The sequence below is a fragment of the Cladophialophora immunda genome (assembly GCF_000835495.1).
Source record: "Cladophialophora immunda strain CBS 83496 unplaced genomic scaffold supercont1.6, whole genome shotgun sequence".
Lineage (NCBI taxonomy): Eukaryota > Fungi > Ascomycota > Eurotiomycetes > Chaetothyriales > Herpotrichiellaceae > Cladophialophora > Cladophialophora immunda.
The window spans coordinates 1,960,696-1,973,612 of NW_015622546.1; the positions used below are offsets into that span (position 1 = coordinate 1,960,696).

The 12,917-nt window shown below is 53.3% G+C and overlaps 2 protein-coding genes across 2 annotated transcripts; both read left to right on the forward strand.

Moving 5' to 3' along the window:
• The first annotated feature begins 141 nt into the window (after positions 1–141).
• On the forward strand, positions 142–4,304 carry PV07_10234 (uncharacterized protein). The gene is made up of 2 exons (XM_016397548.1): positions 142–2,711; positions 2,906–4,304. Exons 1-2 carry the CDS (start codon positions 343–345, stop codon positions 3,792–3,794), a joined length of 3,258 nt encoding a protein of 1,085 aa, XP_016244739.1. The 5' UTR covers positions 142–342; the 3' UTR covers positions 3,795–4,304.
• A 7,554-nt stretch (positions 4,305–11,858) lies between these two features.
• PV07_10235 (uncharacterized protein) lies at positions 11,859–12,792 on the forward strand. Its single transcript, XM_016397549.1, has one exon. The coding sequence runs from the start codon at positions 12,036–12,038 to the stop codon at positions 12,378–12,380; it is 345 nt and encodes a 114-aa protein (XP_016244740.1). The 5' UTR covers positions 11,859–12,035; the 3' UTR covers positions 12,381–12,792.
• Positions 12,793–12,917: the final 125 nt, after the last annotated feature.

A 12,917-nucleotide genomic window follows, 5' to 3' on the forward strand; every position in this document is an offset into this window, starting at 1 on the left:
CACGTGATGAGATTGGCGCGGGTGGGGGATGCCGAGGTCGGCCAAGCCCAAAGAGGACTAGAGTGAATCTTAATTTGCTGCGCTATGATGTTGATCTCGGGCGTTGGTTTTTGGGGCTTTGGAGCCCAAAAAAAATTCCTCCAAATTGTGCCCAAAATTTCTAGGATTCTCTCTGTTCTATTCTCTTGCACGGAGGACGCTCTGTCCTGTAAGACTCTGCGTTTGGGACATTGGGCTGGAACCCCTTATCTCCCTTTTGGACACCGATTTTCCCTTCGCTGACTTTCCTGCCGGGATTGATTAAACAACCGCAAGACAGCAGCGCAGGCTGTTCCTGCAACGATGGACGAACAGAAATTCTTGGAGCAGCTCTCGATCATCCTCGATCCAAAGAAAGGCAGCGTCAAGGCTGCCACGGGTATCCTCCAGAACCAATACTACAAACAGCCAGAATCCCTCCTTGCCCTCATCCACCTCGCCATTTCCCACGAAAGCGCAGACCTCAAACAACTGGCCGCGACCCAGGCGAGGCCCTTGGTCTCGAAACACTGGACCAAGATCCCCAACAATCAGCGCCAACATGCCCGAACGCAGCTTTTCCAGGCGACTCTTGCTGAGCCCTCCTCTCTCGTCCGACATTCGTCTTCCCGCCTGATAAGTACAATTGCCAAGATTGATCTCGACGATGGCGAATGGCCTGAACTGCCTGGCATGTTGCAGCAAGCTGCCACAAGTTCAAAAGCCGCCGAGCGCGCGGTCGGCGTGTACGTGCTTTATAGCATTCTAGAAACCATGGGAGATGGCTTCAGTTCCAAATTCAAAGAGTTATTTGCATTGTTCAGCAATACAATCAAAGACCCAGAGAGCCTGGAAGTCCGAGTCAACACCCTGCTGGCCATCTCCAAAATGGCGCTTGTTATCGACGCCGAAGAAGACCAGGCTTCAATCAAGGCATTTCAAAACGTTTTCCCATCCATGGTTGCAGTTCTGAAAGACACAATCGACTCGGGCAAGGAAGACCAGATTATGCTCGCCTTCGAGGTCTTCAATACCCTCCTGGGGGCCGAGTACCAGCTCATGTCGAAGCATTTTCAGGACTTGGTGGTCTTCATGAACGAGATTGCAACCAATAAAGACATGGCTGACGACACAAGGACTCAAGCCATCAGCTTCTTGATGCAGTGCGTCATGTATCGACGCCTGCGAGTCCAAGGTGCCAAGATGGGGGAGCCGTTGACCAAGAGCATGTTACAAATTGTCACTGAGATTGACGACGCTTCCGCTGACGACGACGAAATCACGCCTGCCCGCTCAGCTCTAGGTCTGATCGACACCATGGCCCAAAGCCTCCCTGCCAACCAGGTCGTCGTCCCATTGCTGAACGCGCTCCCCGAGTACTCCAAAAGCTCCAACCCTAAACATCGACAAGCCGGCATCTTGGCTCTTGGTATGGCAGTTGAAGGAGCTCCAGATTTTCTCAGCACCCAGCTTTCCTCGGTGCTGCCAATCCTCTTCACGCTTCTGGAGGACTCGGAGGTTATCGTCAGACAAGCTGCTCTGCAGACCACGGCCAGGCTGGCCGCCGATATGCCAGAGGACATCAGCAAGGCACATGAGAAACTGATGCCGCTGCTCGTCAAGAATCTGACCGCAGCCATGGGTGCTTACAAGGGTGAGGAGGAAGGGCCTACTGTCGACATTATGAAGTCCGCAACAAGTGCTATCGAAGCAGTCGTGGACGGGATGGATGCCGAAGATGCTGTTCCTTACCTCGATAAGTTGGCCCCACTGCTTCAACAGCTCTTTAAGCACCCAGATTCCAAGATCAAAGCGTTGGCCGCGAACGCTTTGGGCTCGTTGGCCTCTACGGTCGAAGCACCTTTCTTGCCCTACCTTCGCGATTCTATGAATGCTATGCAAGAATACATCACAAAGAAGGAGAGCGAGGAGGAACTTGACCTTCGCTCCAGTTGCACTGACGCAATGGGTGAGATGGCCGTTGCCGTTGGTCCAGCTGAGTTCAAGGACTACGTACGGCCGCTCATGGAGACCAGTGAAGAGTCCTTACGCCTTGAGCACTCGAGACTCAAGGAGAGCACCTATATCCTGTGGGGCTCTCTCGCCAAGGTCTACGAGGCCGACTTTGCACCTTTCCTGGATGGAGTGGTAAAAGGTCTTTTTGACTGCATTGACCAAGAAGAAGCCGATCTGGAAGTGGAGCTCGGCGACAGTGCGAGAGATTTGCTCGGCAAGGAGGTGACGATCGCCGGGAAAAGGGTCAAGGTCGCCGTGGCGGACGACGATGATGAAGACGGGGACATTGAGGATATCGAGATTGATGGCGACGACGACGACAGCGATTGGGGTGATTTCGCAACCGTCACTCCTATTGCTCTCGAGAAGGAGATCGCCATTGAGGTGATCGGTGACGTCGTCTCCAACACCAAGACGGCGTACCTGCCGTTCTTTGAGAAGACGATCGAAAAACTCCTGCCGTTGGTGGAACACAGCTACGAGAACGTGCGCAAGGCCACGATCAGCACATTGCATCGCGCGTATGCTGCCCTTTACGACATCTCGGAAGAATCGGGCGAGCTCCAAAAATGGAAGCCTGGCCTGCCACTCCAAGTTGAACCGACGCCGGTACTGAAAAAGTTTGGAGAGGTTCTGATGAATGCAACGTTGAACGTCTGGCCCGAGGAAGAGGACAGGTAAGTGGCATCCTGGTTACACTCCCCCATTCAACCCCTATCCACAGGATGAGATACTCTCGTTAATCCCAGCTCACTCCGACACGCAAGTCGTGGATGAAGCGAACGCGATCTTCAACCCTCTGAAAAATGTCATCTGGCCACAGTGTGCACCAGCGAGAGATGGAATCAATGTTGACTTGTGGAACTACTAGTACTGCCGTCACTGAGATCTCGCGAGCCCTCTCCGAGAACCTCAAAATGACGGGTCCCGCCCTCCTCAGCTATCCTGACGTCCTCTCCAAGATCGTCCAGACAGTGACTGATTTGATCACGAAGAAACACGCGTGCCAAATTGATATGGGTGGAGAGGCCCTGGACGACGAAGACTTGGAATCCACAGAAATGGACTGGCTTATCGTCGACAGTGCCATGGACGTTATCTCTGGACTTGCGGCTGCGCTTGGCCCAAGCTTCGGGGAGCTGTGGAAGATTTTTGAGAAACAGGTCCTGCGATACGCAAGCGGTGGAGAAGCCCTGGGCCGCGCATCTGCGTGTGGGGTGCTCGCTGAGATTATCACGGGCATGGAGGGTGCCGTCACCCCATTTACATCGCAGATGCTGAACGTTCTCCTCAAACGACTCGGAGACGAAGATCCTCAGACGAAGTCCAACGCAGCCTACGCGGTGGGTCGCCTGGTCGAGAAATCTGAGGATGACGGCAACATTGTCAAGGCCTACCCTCAGATCCTCTCGAAGCTGGAATCGATCCTGCACATCACGGAATGCCGCTGCCAGGACAACGCGGCGGGATGCGTCTCTAGGCTGATCCTGAAGCACAAGGACAAAGTGCCTATTGAGCAGGTCCTCCCCGCTCTTGTCAACAGCGGCATCTTGCCTTTGAAGGAGGATTATCAAGAGAATGAGCCAGTGTGGACAATGATCGTCCAGCTCTACCGCGATCAGAACCCGACGATCCAGCAACTCACGCCGAAGCTGGCTCCGATCATGATGAGCGTGTTGGGTGAGCCGACGGAGCAGTTGACGGATGAGGTGAGAGAGCAGGTCCAGGCGCTGGTGGAGCATCTGAAGAGCATGCACTAGGGAGAGCGCAACCCGTGCCCGTGATATCTGTCCGCTGATCGCGAGCAGTGCAACACGCTTCCACCACTGGGGGAGCGAGGGACACGGTGGCTGTCGTTGGGAGTGGGGAAGAAAATCACCCATGACGGAACGACAGATGAAGATGTTGGATGTTTTTTCACGTGTCACGAAATGAACGTCATTGAGCACACTTAGACCTAGAGATACCATGTGTCATGCCGGATACAATGCAATGCCCAGGGGCTGTTATGAAGAACAGAGAGACCAGTTGGTGACATGCAAAGCGACAGGAGCAAGCAGCATTGGATTGATCTTCTGCCACCTCTTTCGCGCAAGCCAGGGCGTGAGCCCACAAGGCTGTGCAGTCTCTACCACTCGGTTTGAACCTCGAGAAGATGTTCAGTACGGAGCAATGCATACCACCATTTCCGTCCATGCACATGCGAACCAAGCCATGCCCACATCCCCATAATAGTACTCCGTATACTTCCCATGTCCTCGGCCCTCCGCAGCTACTGTAAGTGGCCGGGTACCCAGGAACCAGCTCCTCTACGGGCCCCAGGCTCCGTCTCGAGTCGGGCGCCGGACAAACCATGCACTCAACTCCCTTCACCGCCCTCCCTCTCCGTCCCGCCTGATCCCGTCTGCCTTCTTCTTCTTCTTCTTCTTCTTCTTCTTCTTCCCGTCTCAGGCTGAAGCGGCAGCTGGAGGTTGAGCATATGTACACGGCAATCGGAAACATTGGACCCGGAGCTGAAACGAGGTGTGAGGACTCGTTACTCTCCGTGAGCAGCGGGAGGGGGCGGGTTTGTAGAGAAGAGACACTTTGTATAAACGAAGGTACCTACTTGCCTACCGACCTAGTGAGTACGCGGTACATTGCCGCAGAGGACGCCGACGCCTTTCTCGAGCGCAGGTCACACGAGACACCAAAAAATAAAAAAAATCTCGCATGCGTGCATGATACGTGCGACGGGCGTCCTTTCATTGGTAATGGTCTAGGTAGGGTACGGAGTAGACGACCATGTACCGCGGACGAGGCAGCTCTTGTGCTCGATAATTACTCCCCCACAGTCTAGATCATGGCTGGGAAACAAATTGGGCCCTCCGTTGACGCCTTGTTTGGTTCGAGGCCTCGCCAATCACTGGCCTACCGGGTCCTAAGTATTCGGTACGAGGGAGACATTCGACCGACGACCCGGCCCACACGCGTCGACGTCGACAACGTCGAGCATACCTCTACGTACCCGGTACTTGCGTAGGTAGGTTTCTAGGCTGGGGCGGAGGGGCCTTGATATTACAGTACTACCGAGTACATCACTTAACTTACATAAGTTTAGTCGTCCACAATCGCAGGGGGTTATGGATCATGGTATAATAATCCTAATCCACCCACGCACCAATTTCGAATGGCTCGTTCCTCAATATCATCATGTTGGCACCCTCCGTTCTCAAACGGGCAAAACGGGCAAAACGGGCAAAACTAATTTAATTACCTATAATGGCCAACCCGACCTACCAAGTAGGCAGAAAGAAAAAAAAAATTCTCGGTCCTCGCATATTAGTACGGAGTACGGGAGCAAGGGGCTTTCCATGCGGATAACCAACCATTCACTCACTCAGCCGTCCACCCACCCAGCCGCTCGCCCTTTAGTCCCGATCAGGTAGGAAGAGGGAGAAGGGAGGGAAAAACAGGCCAACACTAATCCTCTCCGGCCGCCTACGAGTAGACATTACAAGGCACAGCACTCGGTACGCGGGGGCCAATACGAAATCCAAGTAATTAGTCAACACTCTACAGCCGGCCCGATTGAGCTGGAGATGGGATGGGGGCATCTGGCAGCCTGAATAGAATTCGAGGATAGCTACAGCACCAAGCACGTAGCCGTACTTGTAGGACTCGTAGACCACGTAGCCTGCCTGCTTGCTTGCCTGCTTGCCTGCTTGCCTGCTTACCTGCTTACCTGACGGACCAGGCCCGTGATAGGAGCGGGAGATCACACGGGCTGCGACGAGGCTGAAACATGAAGCAGGCTCCCGAGTTTCATGATATCACCTCGCCCATCAATCACTATCATTTCAGGCCTGACTAGTTAGTTGTACAGGAATATGCCAGCAGTCAGCCAGGACGGAGGAGCTCTCACAAAATTACCCTCATTGAAATGGAGGTTCGCTTGATGTCCAGTCATCTCGCATAAAGTCCCATTCGAGAGAGATCCATTGGCGCCGTCACTATCACTACATCGTGAATTATATAGGTACCTCGTATATCTATCTTATAGATGCCGCTACTAATACCTCCAGCTCCCGCATCTCGAGGCTTGCGCCGTCCAGCTCTTGCATTTCCTTTAGGTGTCGCTCTTCATCCACCCGCGGCCGCACGATCTCGCGATCAGCGACATGCTCCCAGATGCCTCCATCAAAACCCGAACAAATTCTCAATCCCAGTTACATCCGACAAACCACGCAAATCCGCTCTGCTTGAGGCTTCCGATCCAGACCACCAACACCTCGCTTGTCTTGTCGAATATCAATAGCACCCCCTTTCAAATCCAGTCAGAATCTCCATCAATTGTGGTCAAACTTCATGACCAGAACCCAACATGCACACAATTCCCTTCATAACCCACATTCATGATTTCAAAAAACAAATTCTGAGTGACCGAGTACAATCCACAAGCTGCGTCAGAGGCCTCTTCGGCAGCATGACCCTGTCCAACAAGAGTGCCAGGCAGTCCATCTGCTGCTTATCGCGGAATTCCCGGACACCGAATCCTTCTGCCCGCACAACAATCGTCAATCCGAGATCCTGGACTTCGTACAAGGAGACCATCCACCGTGAACACTTAATGGACAGGCAACTATCCCAAGGGAAGTCAACGAATTCATTTCCCCCTTCCGCGAATAATGGTGGGATCACTGAAGAACAGCCTTCATAACCTCGTTTCTCAGCTTGAAAACACCAAGATCATTTCTTGCCCTTCTTTCGACGACTCGCCGAAGTGGATTTTTTTCTTCTGGATTTTGGGGGAGGTTTCTTTTTTTTTTCTTTGCTTTTTGAAGGCTTGGTGATTTTCCAGATGTTTTTGGTCGCCATTCGCTGCTTGGTCACGGCAAAGTGCCAATCAGCCTGCGGCGTGATGAGTTATCAAAATCGCATGTCCCTCAAAGGAATTGAATGACTCATGAACTCCATCCCAGTCAGATCCCGACAAATTAGAAATGAGTCGACACACAACCTGACAGTCCAACATTCCCATAGGCTTCGAGACTCACCATGAGCAAGGCAACTTTGTCCTGCTGTTGGTGTCTTTCCGCGTTCAATATTCGTAGACGATCGTCAACCGTATCCTCATGATCATGAATGAATTGGTGATGATTAGGCACCGTCTGGTCGTGTGGCGACCAATTCGCGTTGGAGGCATGCTGTGGACTCAGCTATTGGATATTCTGTCCGTTGTTGGTGGCCGCGGCACTAATAAAAGGCTGATTTCTGAACACGATAGGTCAGACGGCTTCTTTCTGACCCAAATTAACATCTCGTAGAGCGTCGTTGAGCGAACTTCTTGTTTTGGTGCACGCTGCACTCTTCTGGATCGCCCAGCAAAATAGTCCTTGGGTCCGTTCCAAGAATCCCTGTTCCGACGCCAATTTTCAGGCCTGTGCCAGGATGCGAGAAATCCCTCAGGATTGTCCAGGCACAGACGCCTCTCAACATTGTGAGTTCCTCGGCATGCTCTATCCACGCGTCACAGAATGATGCAGCCTCGACCTCAAGGCGCAAAATGCCGCGCTAAGTCTGGATGCACACCAAGCCTAATCGTGGGCAGCCACCATTCGTTCAGGGCGTTTGTTGGTCTGCAGCGTGGATAGGTGTGCAGGGACATTGGCAACTCCCTGGCTAGGGTGTCCCTAGTGTGATGGGCCTACATATGGTTCTCAGGGGTTTTCGTGAGACAAGGGGAAGCCGGCCGGCCCCCCACTGATGCTGCCGCACGACTCCGCTGTCAGGTGTGATACGAGTCTGTTCCGTCTGGTCAATGTGGGCTAAGCTGAAAGCAGCCAAGCTTCGCACCCAATTCGAATCGGTTGGTCAGTGTAGGCTGTAGGCCCCGAAATCATTCTCAGCACACGCAAGTGGCTGCGACACTGTGGCAAGACTGCAGTGGTGGTCCTCTCGCATTATTAAGTAGCTCTGCTCTCGCCCTTCTGCGATGCTCTCAATTCTTCGTCCTTTTCGGATGTCGCCCACGAGCCCAGATGAGTTCCCCAATGCTCGGAATGGTGCTTTGGCCGGTCCATTGGGTTCCGTGGATGATATATGGTCTCTCTTTGGCGTCTCTTCCACCCACTTGCACCCTCTGGAGTGGCTGGACCGCCAAAGCAGTCTTCTCAGAAGGTCCCAAATTGCATTGCATTTGATAAGGTTGAGCCGAAGAATGGTTACTCTCACAGTGCTTCATCGAGCTCTGGGGAGGCTTTCATCGACATCAGCCTTGTCTGGGACTTTTGAGCCTCACCATTGTTGACGGTTGCCTTTTTGGCATGCTCTCTGCCTTTTTCCTCCCGGCCGGTGGCCTGCAACACCACAGTGCCGGATCTCCTGTGCCAAGTCCGACACACTCTGGCCTAACCGAATTTGGCGATTGCTGCATACCGTCTGCTATACCACAGAAACACGGCCAGATGTCGTTGGCCGTCCAGATCGTGCCTTCGTGGGAAACGCGAGGTCGTCTTTCGCAGTTCTTCTTGTCGAAGCTCATCTTTGCATCCAGAACGCCGAATAGATGCCAACATTACCACGTCATGATGTTCAATCGCGCCGTCATGGTCATTGTCTTTCGTCGCCTTGTTCCTTTCCCTGCGTTTCTGCTTGACCCACGCAGTCGACGTCAGGGTGAACCACGCAAATATGTACTGTCAGCGCATCATCACACAAAAATGCCTTCTCCTCTGTGCCAGAGATGGCACACCACCTTCCTGCTTCGTACCAGCCGCAACGCCGGAGATTCAAAGGAAATTCAACGAGTGACTGACCACGCAATCATGAGCAAATGCAGAAAGTATTGTCTGACCTTCATACTGACCTGAACATATAGGAAAATCATCCATCCACCCCCCATTCACGGTTCTTCTTGCGAATATCTGCCATCCGACTGCCCTGCAAATGCGCGTTGCAGGTCGTCGAGGACGATATCGATTCTTGCAAGACTCTCCATCCTCCTTTCTTTGAGTGGCTGCCCAGCAAAAAATGCTGCATCTACCCGACGTTCTTGCCGCATGGTGGTTATTGCATGTTTTTCCACCGTGCTCTGCCCGGTTCGGAGTGTTGTCAAAGGCCAGACCAGAGAAGAGGGGGAACGCATTCCGAAAATTGGCTGACGTAGCGTGCTCGAGGAGGCAGCCGAGTCTGATTGGGAAGAGGTAACACTTTGCAAGGAGGAGCTGTGATTCATATCAGCGGTGGTACCTCTGTGTTATTGCTGGAACATTCAGATGCGCTGGTAGGGATCTAGGGTTGCAGGGCACTACTTGGGCGCTCTGCAACCTTTGATTACCTGGTCTTGTGATTGAGGCAAAGTACACAAGCACCCTGGATCCGGTTGTTGTCGACGCGAGAACGGAATTGAGCAGTCGTGCGCTCTCTCTTCTTGTGACCACAGAGACTGCACTCGACTGGCAGCCACACCCCTGGGGGCGATGCAGAGGAATGATGGTACCGATGGCCATTATGGAAGAACAGTACTTACCCTATGTTGATGTCTTCCATTGGTGGTGGGTGTGGTGGTGGCAGCGTAGATTTTGAATGTGCGGACGTTGTGGTCGCAGGCAGGTTGCGAGAGGTGACTAATTCCCAAGAGCAGGAAAGTTGTGACAGCTGCAGACTAGATATCGGTAGGGAGCCCAAGTGGTTCTTTGACAATGTAAGAGCCTCTGAGTCTTGAGGATGAAAGGTAGACGAAATGTGAGAGAGTTGGACGGTGTCGTGGGTGCGGTGTTGCGTTAGCAAGGTGCGTGCAGGCAGGAAGTTCGAGAACGGGGATCGGGAGACACGGTCGATCCAAGGAACTAGGACTCCAACACCCTCAGGTTCCTAAGCTCATTCGGGGGGTGAAGGTCTGCTCGCTATTCTTGCAGGACAACTCACGAATCATGTTCTCCCTGGTACTGTCACGTATCTGTTGCGTGGATTTGCTATGCTACGAACTGATCAATGCTTGTTTCTTAAGGTATTGGTGTTTCAATCCACAGGTCGCAGGACAGGCCGCTTCTCCCGCCGCTTCTATCAGACAACGAGAAGCATTTTTTGCCACGCCACCCCCTTCCAGTGATCAGAGAGACAGAGCGCGGCGGTAGTCTGGGGGTGCTCAGGGAACTTGTGTGCGAAATGTGCCACGAGATACAACCCGTTGAGGTAAGGTAGATGGAACTTCCCACGAAAGTGAGTTGACTTTTCGGAGTATTTTCATTTTTCTCCTCAGAGCAACGATATGCAGTCGGCCACGCGCTATGCAATCGACAATCAAGGATCATCGTACCCGTGGAGATGGCGCAGGGAAAGGCCCTTTGGCCGCTGTCAACAATCTTCTTGGGCCTACGCACCCCATTCTCATCCACCCATTAACATCGCCCAGCGGCCCTCCATCCTCGCGGCTCTCAGGTGGGTGTTCCAATCACCATCGCTGTGGCTCATGAGGCTCTGCATGGCGTGGGATGAAAAATTTTCTCATTTATTTTTTGATCCCATTTCTTTCCTCGATATCGGCGGCTGCGGAAGAGGCCAAACTTTTGGTGTTCTGAAAACATTGGCTCAGGGAAAGTCCCTACCGTTTCAGATTGCACCGAAGTGCATACTTTGGTTTTTTTTCTTTCTCTCCGACGACAGAGGCCTGAGCGCCTTCCCACGTGGGTGTGATTCTTCGGGTGACACAATGAACAATTGTGCTCTGTCAGAACGCAAGGGGTAAACGAAGGGTGGGCAACGCTCCAGTCCTACTCGTAGGTACCTTTAGGGGGAGGGAGGAGGGTGTGCTCTCAGCGGGGAATGAGGGGCTCTCAATGGCAACCCAGAATGACATAATAGCGATTTGCGCCGTGCGCGCCTCCTACGAGCACTACGAGGGAGTCAGAGGGCCCTAGGCGGCGTCTGGGCTAGGTGGTCCTGGTGGCACCGATGGTGAGGAGGCTAGCCCAAGTGCCCGGCAGCCACACCTAGAGCTTATGCCGGGGGTGCGTGAGGCATGAATCTTCACTGCGAGTGCGTTCCTCACCAGCCTAAACCGTGCGAGGAGGGCTTATCGATAATCATCGCTGATGCCTCAGATACGCGAACAGCAACTACTCCCTGGAATTCACAGCTGTGTTTTGGTCCTGCACCCCTGCACCTCATTTTCCCATCAACCCGAAATACACCATTGTGTTCGAGTCTGTGTTTCCTACCAGCGGCTGGCGGCAGTCAGAGTTTGGACTCGCACATTGTTTACCCCGAACACTCCAGATGACTTGTCTGTTGGCAATGTGATTTGGCACATCCACTCCCCAACGCTGGGACTTTTTACGAGCAGCGAACCTTCTTCAGTGCGAGAGCGTCATGCCATTCGCTTGTTCCTTACAAAGCTCGGTCTGTTGCAGCCCACCCTGCAGGGAGGTGTCGGTTGCAATCGGGGCCTTTGTCTGGGGCCCTCGGTACACTGGGTGAGAGCGTTCATGCACGGGCCTTTCAACCAACGCACCCCAAACACGCTCTGCACATGACGCGCGCAAAGGCAAGGTCACAAACTATCAATCTGGACCACTGCAGTGCTTGGAACATGATTGGCCTAGCACGGCGGCCAGATGTGAGAACGGTTTTCTGTACTTGAAGTTCTCCCGCAACACTTTCCCGGCATGCGGTCACCCTTGCATTTCGAGCCAAACATCGACTTCTAAAGTCCAGGGCATCGGCCACTGGGGCCCAATAATCGCTTCGGGTGCCAAAGGTCCCCTGCCGGTTGGGATTGTACTCTACATGCTGGTCTGCACCTAAAAGTGCCCCAGGACTCGCAGTCTCGATGCGGTTGACCTGACCATTGGCTGGCTACCTTCTACCTGGTTGTCATACGCATGATCGGTGACTTTTCTGGGACCTCAAGAACGGCAACCTCAGGTTCTAGGGAGCCGTGGTGACCTTGAGGTACTTAATAATCCACAAGACCCCAGACGAATCGAGACTCATTCTTTCCTCCCGGATCTTCATCAAACATGTCTTCAGTGAACAGTCCGCGACCAGACCCGGGCATGTCTCGCATGCAGCGGGTGAATCGCTACCTTGACCAGAGCTACAACTTCGATCACCTATACGCGGAGATCTCCAGCTCGGAGTACCACAAATACAAACAATCTGAGCTCAACCAGGTCCTCGACATTCTCATGACCCTTTTCGATTCGACTCCCGGCAGTGCTGTGCCCACGGGTCCCCGTCGCGATCCCCTGCGAGAGCAGCCAGAGCTTGGTTGGTTTCCCCTCCGCAGAATGTCAATGGTGGAAGGGTTTCTGACAAGTGCCAGCATTCGTCGGAGCCCGCCTACAAGCAACATGAGGGATTAATTGGAGGCTAATATGCCAATGGAATGCATCATGGCACCATCTGCATGTGCAGCTGGCAGGCCTGGCGAGGGTCACCAGTGAGATTGCCGGATCGGCCCGCCGTATCGGTCTACACTCCCTCCCCGCCTGGGGGTGTCCGCTGGGGTTACGCAGCTACCCTACTAGATCCTCCTTATTTCAAGCTTGGTGCCGGTGTTCGACCGCTGGGGATATGTGGCATAATTGTTCCCGACACCAAGCGCCAGTCACGAACTCCTCTCGATACAAACCACTAACTAGCATTGCCAACAGAAAAGGCGGTTGGACTTGTTGATTGTATGGGTACATTTGTTAAGGGTTGGCTGTACCTTGCAGAGTGGGGTGCATGCTTAGGGACTATGTACGGTACTTGTTTGTCTGGAGTAACTGTGGCTTAGTACTCAGGTACGAGGTACCTCGTACATTTTGGAGGAGTAGAAAGGCCGTAATAATAATTGGGAGCGCGGGTGGGTGGCTGAGTGGCACAGGTACGAAGCACCGGTGGCTAGGTGGGCGCTA